Below are 10,394 nucleotides of genomic sequence, written 5' to 3'. Positions count from 1 at the left end.
CCCCCCCCAAACCCCCACCCCCCCCATCCCGGGTCAGGACGGGACGAGGTGGGAGAGAAGGGGGGGATTTGGGGGGGTCCTGGGGGGGGGTTGTGGGTGTCTGGGGGGGTCCTAAAGGCTTTTGGGGGGGTCCTAAAGGCTTTTGGGGGGGTGTTGTGGGGGTCTGGGGGGTCCTAAAGGCTTTTGGGGGGTGTTGGGGGGGTCTGGGGGGTCCTAAAGGCTTTTGGGGGGGTGTTGGGGGGGTCTGGGGGGTCCTAAAGGCTTTTGGGGGGGTGGGGGGGGGTCTGGGAGGCCATAAAGGCTTTTGGGGGGGTGTTGGGGGGGTCTGGGGGGTCCTAAAGGCGTTTGGGGGGGTCCTAAAGGCTTTGGGGGGGTGTTGGGGGGGTCTGGGGGGTCCTAAAGGCTTTTGGGGGGATAATGGGGGGGGTCTGGGGGGTCCTAAAGGCTTTTGGGGGGGTGTTGGGGGGATCTGGGGGGTCCTAAAGGCTTTTGGGGGGGTTCTGAAGGCTTTTGGGGGGGTGTTGGGGGGGTCTGGGGGGGTCCTAAAGGCTTTTGGGGGGGTGTTTGGGAGGGTCTGGGGGGTCCTAAAGGCTTTTGGGGGGGTGTTGGGGGGGTCTGGGGGTCCTAAAGGCGTTTGGGGGAGTCCTGAAGGCTTTTGGGGGGGTGTTGGGGGGATCTGGGGGGTCCTAAAGGCTTTTGGGGGGTCCTGGGGGCATTTTACACCATTTTTTGGCTGATTCTGAGTGTTTGGGGTCAGTTTTGAGCCTTTTCCCATCCATTTGGGGCCTTTTTGCACCATTTTTTAGCTGATTCTGAGTGTTTCGGGTCAGTTTTGAGCCTTTTCCCATCCATTTGAGGGCATTTAACACCATTTTTTGGCTGATTCTGAGTGTTTCAGGTCAATTTTGAGCCTTTTCCCATCCATTTGGGTCCTTTTTGCACCATTTCTGGCTGATTCTGGGCTTTTTAGGTCAGTTTGGGGGCTGGTTTGGGTCAGTTTGGGACCTTTTCATCTCTATTTGGGGCATTTTGCACCATTTCTAGCTGATTATTTGCCCTTTAGGTCAGTTTTGAGCCTTTTCGCATCCATTTGGGGGCATTTTACACCATTTTTTGGCTGATTCTGAGTGTTTCAGGTCAATTTTGAGCCTTTTCCCATCCATTTGGGGCCTTTTTGCACCATTTTTTGGCTGATTATGAATGTTTTGGGTCAGTTTGGGGCCTTTTCACATCTATTCAGGGCATTTTGCACCATTTCTAGCTGATTATTTGCCCTTTAGGTCAGTTTTGAGCCTTTCCCCATCCATTTGGGGGCATTTTACACCATTTTTTGGCTGATTCTGAGTGTTTAGGGTCAGTTTGGGGCTTTTTAATGTCTATTTGGGGCATTTTACACCATTTTTTGGCTGATTGTGAGTGTTTCAGGTCAATTTTGAGCCTTTTCCCATCCATTGGGGGCATTTTACACCATTTTTTGGCTGATTCTGAGTGTTTCAGGTCAATTTTGAGCCTTTCCCCATCCATTTGGGGGCTTTTTGCACCATTTTTTAGCTGATTCTGAGTGTTTCAGGTCAATTTTGAGCCTTTTCCCATCCATTTGGGGGCATTTTATACCATTTTTTAGCTGATTCTGAGTGTTTTGGGTCAGTTTGGGGGCTGTTTGGGGTCAGTTTTGAGCCTTTCCCCATCCATTCAGGGCATTTTACACCATTTCTAGCTGATTATTTGCCCTTTAGGTCAGTTTTGAGCCTTTTCCCATCCATTTGGGGGCATTTAACACCATTTTTTGGCTGATTCTGAGTGTTTGGGGTCAATTTTGAGCCTTTTCCCATCCATTCGGGGCCTTTTTGCACCATTTCTGGCTGATTCGGGGTCACTTTTAGCCCATTTGAGGCTCTTTCGGGTCATTTTGGGGGCGCTTGGGGCTCGTTTTGACCCCTTTCTGCTCCTTTAGGTCCGTTTGGCATCGCTTAGAGGGTCTTCATCCCCCTTTTCCCCCCCATCCAAGATGCTTTTGGGGGGCTGGCTGGGCCTGGCCGCCCTGGGCCTGGCTTGGGGGTCCCCCCAACAGGAGCGGGGACCCCTGCGGGATGTCGGGGGGGTCACCCACGACCACAGCGAGGGCTTCGCCTACGACCACCGAGCGTTCCTGGGGGCCGAGGAAGCCAAAACCTTCGACCAGCTCACGCCCGAGGAGAGCCAGCGCCGCCTGGGGTGGGGGGGACGCGGGGGTTTGGGGGGGCCCTGGGGGTCTGGGGGGGGATCCGAGGGCTTTTGGGGGGGGATCCAGGGATTTAAGGGGGGATCCAGGGCTTTTGGGGGGGATCCAAGGGCTTTTGGGGGGGGATCCAAGGGTTTTTGGGGGATCCAAGGGCTTTTGGGGGGGATCCAAGGGTTTTTGGGGTGGGATCCAAGGGCTTTTGGGGGGGGATCCAGGGCTTTTGGGGGGGGATCAAGGGCTTTTGGGGTGGGATCCAAGGGCTTTTGGGGGATCCAAGGGCTTTTGGGGGGGATCCAAGGGCTTCTGGGGGGGATCCAAGGGCTTTTGGGGGGGATCCAAGGGTTTTTGGGGGATCCAAGGGCTTTTGGGGGGGATCCAAGGGTTTTTGGGGGATCCAAGGGCTTTTGGGGGGGGATCCAAGGGCTTTTGGGGGATCCAAGGGCTTTTGGGGGGGGATCCAGGGATTTAAGGGGGGATCCAGGGCTTTTGGGGGGGATCCAAGGGCTTTTGGGGGGGGATCCAAGGGTTTTTGGGGTGGGATCCAAGGGCTTTTGGGGGATCCAAGGGCTTCTGGGGGGGATCCAAGGGCTTTTGGGGGGGGATCCAGGGCTTTTGGGGGGACCCAGGGGTTTGGGGGACCCCAGGGGTTTGGGGGATCCAAGTGTTTTGGGGGGGACACAGGGGTTTGGGGAGGGCATGGGGGTCTGGGGGGGGATCCGAGGGCTTTTGGGATGGGATCCAAGGGCTTTTGGGGGGGGATCCAGGGCTTTTGGGGGATCCAAGGGCTTTTGGGGGGGGATCCAAGGGCTTTTGGGGGATCCAAGGGCTTTTGGGGGGGGATCCAAGGGCTTTTGGGGGATCCAAGGGCTTTTGGGGGGGGATCAAGGGCTTTTGGGGTGGGATCCAGGGCTTTTGGGGGATCCAAGGGCTTTTGGGGGGGGATCCAAGGGCTTTTGGGGGATCCAAGGGCTTTTGGGGGATCCAAGAGCTTTTGGGGGGACCCAGGGGTTTGGGGGATCCTGGTGTTTTGGAGGGGACACAAGGTTTTGGGGGGGCCATGGGGGTCTGGGGGGGGATCCAAGGGCTTTTGGGGGGGGATCCAGGGCTTTTGGGGTGGGATCCAGGGCTTTTGGGGGATCCAAGGGGTTTTGGGGGGGGATCCAAGGGCTTTTGGGGGGGGATCCAAGGGCTTTTGGGGGGGGATCAAGGGCTTTTGGGGTGGGATCCAAGGGCTTTTGGGGGATCCAAGGGGTTTTGGGGGGGGATCCAAGGGCTTTTGGGGGGGGATCCAAGGGCTTTTGGGGGGGATCCAGGGCTTTTGGGGGGGGATCCAAGGGTTTTTGGGGTGGGATCCAAGGGCTTTTGGGGGGGGATCAAGGGCTTTTGGGGGGGGATCCAAGGGCTTTTGGGGGATCCAAGGGCTTTTGGGGGGGGATCAAGGGCTTTTGGGGTGGGATCCAGGGCTTTTGGGGGATCCAAGGGCTTTTGGGGGGGGATCAAAGGGCTTTTGGGGGATCCAAGGGCTTTTGGGGGGGATCAAGGGATTTAAGGGGGGATCCAAGGGTTTTGGGGGGGGATCCAGGGCTTTTGGGGGGGGATCCAGGGCTTTTGGGGGGGATCCAAGGGCTTTTGGGGGGGATCCAGGGATTTAAGGGGGGATCCAGGGCTTTTGGGGGGGGATCCAAGGGCTTTTGGGGGGGGATCCAAGGGCTTTTGGGGGGGGATCCAGGGCTTTTGGGGGATCCAAGGGCTTTTGGGGGGGGATCCAGGGCTTTTGGGGGGGATCCAAGGGCTTTTGGGGGATCCAAGGGCTTTTGGGGGGGATCCAGGGCTTTTGGGGGATCCAAGGGTTTTTGGGGGACCCCAGGGGTTTGGGGGATCCTAGTGTTTTGGGGGGGACCCAGGGGCTTTGAGGAGCTTCAGAGGACTTCGGGGAGCCCCTTGGGGGACCCGTGGAGGGATTTGGGGGCGCTTGGTGGTGGTGGGGGGGGGGTTGGTTAGTGGGGGGGTTCAGGTGCCTTTGGAGGCGCCGTAGGGGGATCCAGGTGGGATTTGGGGGTGCTTGGTGGGGGTCACGGGGTGTTTGAGGGGTTCGAGGGAGCTCGGAGGGATTTGGGGGTTCAGGGAGGGGATTGGGGTGCCCTGAGGGCTGGTTTTTTCGGGGTTTTCAGGCTGCTGGTGGGGTTGATCGACGCGGACGGAAACGGGGGGCTGACGGTGGAGGAATTGGGGGGCTGGATGGAGCGGAGGCACCGGAGGGCCCAGGCCGAGGCCGTGGGGCGAGGGCGAAGGCGCTTCGACCGCGACGGGGACGGAGCCGTCTCCTGGCACGAGTATCGCCACGAGGCCTACGGGGACCCCGGTAATGGAGGGAGACCCCCCAAAAAATTGGGGGGGGGCCAGGGAAGGCCGCTTGGCCCATAACTGGAGGGGGTTTGGGGGGCTTCTGGGGGCTAGGTGCCCTCTAAGTGGGGTTTTGGGGTGTCCTGGGTACCTGGATGCCCCCTAAGTGGGGTTTGGGGGTGACTGGGTGCCCCCTAAGTGGGGTTTTGGGGTGTCCTGGGTGCCTGGTTACCCCATAACTGGGGGTTTTGGGGTGTCCTGGGAGCCTAGATGCCCCCTAAGTGGGGTGTAGGGGCTCCTAGATGCCCCCCAAGTGAGGTTTTGGGGTGTCCTGGGTACCTAGATGCTCCCTAAGTGGGGTTTGGGGGTGTCCTGGGTGCCTGGACGACCCCTAAGTGGGGTTTGGGGGTGACTGGGTGCCCCCTAAGTGGGTTTTGGGGTGTCCTGGGTGCCTAGATGCCCCCTAAGTGGGGTTTTGGGGTGTCCTGGGTGCCTGGATGACCCCTAAGTGGGGTTTGGGGGTGACTGGGTGACCCCTAAGTGGGGTTTTGGGGTGTCCTGGGTGCCTAGATGCCCCCTAAGTGGGGTTTGGGGGTGACTGGGTGACCCCTAAGTGGGGTTCTGGGGTGTCCTGGGTGCCTGGTTACCCCGTAACTGGGGGTTTTGGGGTGTCCTGGGAGCCTAGATGCCCCCTAAGTGGGGTGTAGGGGCTCCTAGATGCCCCCCAAGTGAGGTTTCGGGGTGTCCTGGGTGCCTAGATGACCCCTAAGTGGGGGTTTTGGGGTGTCCTGGGTGCCTAGATGACCCCTAAGTGGGGTTTTGGGGTGACTGGGTGCCCCCTAAGTGGGGTTTTGGGGTGTCCTGGGAGCCTGGATGCCCCCTAAGTGGGGTTTGGGGGTGCCTGGGTGACCCCCAACTGGGGTTTTGGGGTGTCCTGGGTGCCTATATGACCCCTAAGTGGGGTTTGGGGGTGACTGGGTGCCCCCTAAGTGGAGTTTTGGGGTGTCCTGGGAGCCTAGATGCCCCCTAAGTGGGGTTTGGGGGTGACTGGGTGCCCCCTAAGTGGAGTTTTGGGGTCTCCTGCGTGCCTCAAGGAGGATTTTGGGGGGCCCCCACCCCCCTGCCCCCTATTTTCCACCCCCCCCAGAGGAGGATTTTGGGGTCCCCCAGCACCCCAACCCCCTCTGCCCCCTATTTCCAACCCCCCTAGAGGAGGATTTTTTGGGGGGGCCTCCAGCTCCCTGACCCCCATTTTTTTTCCTCCCCTCTAGAGGAGGATTTTGGGGGGACCCAGCACCCCGAAACCTACCGGCGCCTGCTGGCCCGGGACGAGCGGCGCTTCCGAGCGGCCGACGCCGACGGGGACGGAAAAGCCGAGGGCCAAGAACTCGCCGCCTTCCTCCAGCCCGAGGACTTCGAGCACATGAGGCCCCTCGTGGCCATGGTCTGGGGCCCACAAGTTGGGGGGCAGGGGGGGGGCCCCCCAAAGTGTGGAGCTGGGGGGGGTCACAGCTGTCCCCCCCCCCTTCCGGCAGGAGACGCTGGAGGACATGGATAAGGACGGGGACGGCTTCATCCAGGAGGACGAGTACATCGGTGAGCCCGAAAACCCTGGAGCCCTTGGTGGTTTGGCCCCTGGATCCCGGGGTATTTGGCCCCTGGATCCTTGAATATTTGGCCCCTGGATCCTGGAATATTTGGCCCCTGGATCCCTGGATATTTGGCCCCTGTGTGCTTGGCCCCTGGATCCTTGACTGTTTGGCCCCTGGATCCTTGACTGTTTGGCCCCTGGATCCCTGGATGTTTGGCCCCTGTGTGCTTGGCTCCTGGATCCTTCACTGTTTGGCCCCTGGATCCCTGGATATTTGGCCCCTGTGTGCTTGGCCCCTGGATCCTTGACTGTTTGGCCCCTGGATCCTTGAATATTTGGCCCCTGGATCCCTGGATATTTGGCCCCTGTGTGCTTGACTCCTGGATCCTTGAATATTTGGCCCCTGGATCCTTGAATATTTGGCCCCTGGATCCTTGAATATTTGGCCCCTGGATCCTTGAATGTTTGGCCCCTGGATCCCTGGATATTTCCCCCCTGTGTGCTTGGCTCCTGGATCCTTGACTGTTTGGCCCCTGGATCCCTGGATATTTGGCCCCTGGATCCTTGACTGTTTGGCCCCTGGATCCCTGGATATTTGGCCCCTGTGTGCTTGGCTCCTGGATCCTTGACTGTTTGGCCCCTGGCTCCTTGACTGTTTGGCCCCTGGATCCTTGAATATTTGGCCCCTGGAACCTTGAATGTTTGGCCCCTGGATCCTTGAATATTTGGCCCCTGGATCTTTGAATGTTTGGCCCCTGGATCCCTGGATATTTGGCCCCTGGATGCTTGGCCCCTGGATCCTTGACTGTTTGGCCTCTGGATCCTTGGATATTTGGCCCCTGAATCCCTGGATATTTGGCCCCTGTGTGCTTGGCTCCTGGATCCTTGAATGTTTGGCTCTTGGATCCTTGAATATGTGGCCCCTGGATCCCTGGATATTTGGCCCCTGTGTGCTTAGACCCTGGTTCCTTGCATTTTTGGCCCCTGGATCCCTGGATATTTGGTCCCTGCAAGTTTGACCCCTGGATCCTTGGATATTTAACCCCTTGATCCTTGGATATTTAACCCCTGAATCCCTGGATATTTAACCCTTGGATCCCTGGATATTTGGCCCCTGGATCCTTGACTGTTTGGCCCCTGGATCCCTGGATATTTGGCCCCTGGATGCTTAGCCCCTGGATCCTTGACTGCTTGGCCCCTGGATCCTTGAATATTTGGCCCCTGGATATTTGGTCCCTGGATCCCTGGATATTTGGCCCCTGCATGTTTGACCCCTGGATCCCTGGATGTTTGACCCCTGGATCCCTGAATATTTGGCCCCTGGCTATTTGGCCCCTTGATCCCTGGATATTTTGGTCCCCTGGCTGTTTGACCCCTGGATCCTTGGATATTTAACCCCTGGATCCCTGGATATTTAACCCCTGGATCCCTGAATGTTTGGCTCCTGGATCCCTAGATATTTGGCCCCTGGATCCCTGTATGTTTGGCCCCTGAATCCCTAAATATTTGGCCCCTTGATGCTTTGCCCCTTGGATATTTAACCCCTGGATCCCTGGCTGTTTAACCCCTGAATCCCTGAATATTTAACCCCTGGATCCCTCAATATTTGGCCCCTGGCTCCCTGACTATTTGGCCCCTGGGATCCGAATTTCCTTTCCCCCCCCAAGCGGAGCTGTACGAGGGCTCCCCGGGGGCCCCGGAGCCGCCCTGGGTTTTGGGGGAGCGCTCGCAGTTTCGGGGGGCCCGGGACCTCGACGGCGACGGGCGCCTTGGCCCCGACGAGGTGGGACACTGGCTGCGCCCCCCGAGCCCCGGCTGGGCCCGCGCCGAGGCCCAGCACCTCCTGCACCACGCCGACCGCGACGGGGTGAGCCCCCCCAAACCCCACGGGGCACCCCAAAACCCCCTGACCCCCCCCCGGGGCACCCCAAACCCCCCTGACCCCCCCCAAACCCCCTTGACCCCCCAAAACCCCCCTCCTGGGTCCCCCCAACCCCCCCTGAGCACCTCAAAACCCTCCTGAACCACCCCCTGAGTCACCCCACAACCCCCCTGAGCACCCCAAAACCCCCTGACCCCCCCCGGGGCACCCCAAAACCCCCTGATCCCCCCAAAACCCCCTCCTGAGTCACCCCAAAACCTTCCTGACCCCCCCCGAGTCACCCCAAACCCCCTCCTGAACCCCCCCAAAATCCTCCTGAACCACCCCTCGGGACACCCCAAAACCTCCTGACCCCCCCGGGGCACCCCAAAACCCCCTGACCCCCCCAAAACCCCCCTCCTGAGTCCCCCCAACCCCCCCTGCGCACCTCAAAACCCTCCTGAACCCCCCCGAGTCACCCCAAAACCCACTCCTGAGTCCCCCCCCAAAACCCCCTGACCCCCCCTGAGTCCCCCCAATCCCCCCGAGCACCCCAAAACCTCCTGCCCCCCCCAAGTCACCCCAAAACCCCCTCCTGAGTCACCCCAAAACCTTCCTGACCCCCCCCCGAGTCCCCAAACCCCCCTGAGTCACCCCAAAACCTTCCTGAACCCCCCCAAGTCACCCCAAAAACCCCTGGGTCACCCCAAAACTCCCTCCTGAGTCACCCCAAAACCTCCTTTTTCCCCCTGACCCCCCCTTATTTTCCCCCTGAACCCCCTTATTTTCCCCCTGAACCCCCAATTTTCTCCCTGAACCCCCTATTTTCCCCCTGAACCCCTTATTTTCCCCCTGACCCCCCCCTATTTTCCCCCTGAACCCCCTATTTTCCCCCTGAACCCCCCCTATTTTCCCCCCAAACCCCTTAATTTCCCCCTGAACCCCCCAATTTTCCCCCTGAACCCCCTTATTTTCCCCCTGAACCCCCTTTTTTCCCCCTGAACCCCCCTATTTTCCCCCTGCACCCCTCTATTTTCCCCCTGAACCCCTTTATTTTCCCCCTGAACCCCCAATTTTCCCCCTGAACCCCCTTTTTGCCCCCCAGGACACGCTCCTGACCCTCCTGCCTCCCCTATTTTCCCCCTGAACCCCCTTATTTTCCCCCTGAACCCCCTTATTTCTCCCCTGAACCCCCTTATTTTCCCCCTGAACCCCCTTATTTTCCCCCTGACCCCCCTTATTTTCCCCCTGAACCCTTATTTTCCCCTTGAACCCCCCTATTTTCCCCCTGAACCCCTTATTTTCCCCCTGAACCCCCTATTTTCCCCCTGAACCCCCTTATTTTCCTCCTGAACCCCTTATTTTCCCCCTGAACCCCCCCATTTTCCCCCTGAACCCCCTATTTTCCCCCTGAACCCCTAATTTTCCCCCTGAACCCCCTTTTTGCCCCCCAGGACACGCTCCTGACCCTCCTGCCTCCCCTATTTCCCCCCTGAACCCCCTTATTTTCCCCCTGACCCCCTTATTTTCCCCCTGAACCCCCTTATTTTCCCCCCGAACCCCCCAATTCCCCCCCAAACCCCCCCTTTTTGCCCCTGAACCCCCTTTTTTTTCGCCCCCCCAGGACGGGGTGCTGACCCGCGCCGAGGTTTTGGGGAGCTGGGAGCTCTTTGTGGGCAGTCGCGCCACCACCTACGGCGAAGATTTGGGGCGCCCCCACGACGAGCTCTGAGCCCCCCCCAAAAAAAAAAAAACCCCTTGACCCCCCCCCAAACCCCAAAAAAAGCTCAGGGAACAACCCCCCCTGGACAACTCGGGGAACCCCCAAATTTAGGGGATCCCCCCTCCTTCAAATCCTTCAAACCCCCCCACCCCCAACACGTGGGGTCCCCCCAAATCTCAGGGACCCCCCCCTCCCCCCAATCCATGGGGTCCCCCTCCAATCCCCTAGGGACCCCCCCAATATCTAAGGGACCCCCCCAAAAAACCCCTGGGGACCCCCCACCGAACACATAGGACCCCCCCCCAAAATCCATGGGGACCCCCCCCCAATCCATAGGACCCCCCCCCAAATCCATGGGGACCCCCCAAATCTCAAAGACCCCCCCCCAAATCCATGTGTCCCCCCAAAATCTCAAAGGCCCCCCCCAAATCCTTGGGGTCCCCCCCCAATATCTTAAGGGACCCCCCCCCCCAATCCATGGGGTCCCCCCCCTCGAATCCATGGGGTCCCCCCTCAAATCCATGGGGTCCCCCCCCAATCCATAGGACCCCCCCCCAAATCCATGGGTCCCCCCCAAAATCTCAGGGACCCCCCCAGAATCCATGGGGTCCCCCCCCCAATATCTTAAGGGACCCTCCCCAATCCATGGGGTGTC

The 10,394-nt window shown here is 59.6% G+C and overlaps 1 protein-coding gene across 1 annotated transcript; it reads left to right on the top strand.

The window, feature by feature from the left end:
- Window positions 1-10,051, top strand: LOC138734884 (reticulocalbin-3-like). The gene is made up of 7 exons (XM_069882706.1): window positions 1-48; window positions 1,955-2,214; window positions 4,393-4,583; window positions 5,836-6,008; window positions 6,100-6,160; window positions 7,823-8,022; window positions 9,641-10,051. Exons 2-7 carry the CDS (start codon window positions 2,009-2,011, stop codon window positions 9,746-9,748), a joined length of 939 nt encoding a protein of 312 aa, XP_069738807.1. The 5' UTR covers window positions 1-48; window positions 1,955-2,008; the 3' UTR covers window positions 9,749-10,051.
- The last annotated feature ends 343 nt before the right edge of the window (window positions 10,052-10,394 follow it).

Source organism: Phaenicophaeus curvirostris, unplaced genomic scaffold (assembly GCF_032191515.1).
Source record: "Phaenicophaeus curvirostris isolate KB17595 unplaced genomic scaffold, BPBGC_Pcur_1.0 scaffold_297, whole genome shotgun sequence".
In the NCBI taxonomy this organism is placed as follows: domain Eukaryota; kingdom Metazoa; phylum Chordata; class Aves; order Cuculiformes; family Cuculidae; genus Phaenicophaeus; species Phaenicophaeus curvirostris.
The sequence above is the reverse complement of the archived record's forward strand: the minus strand, read 5'-3'. Positions and strand labels throughout refer to the sequence as shown.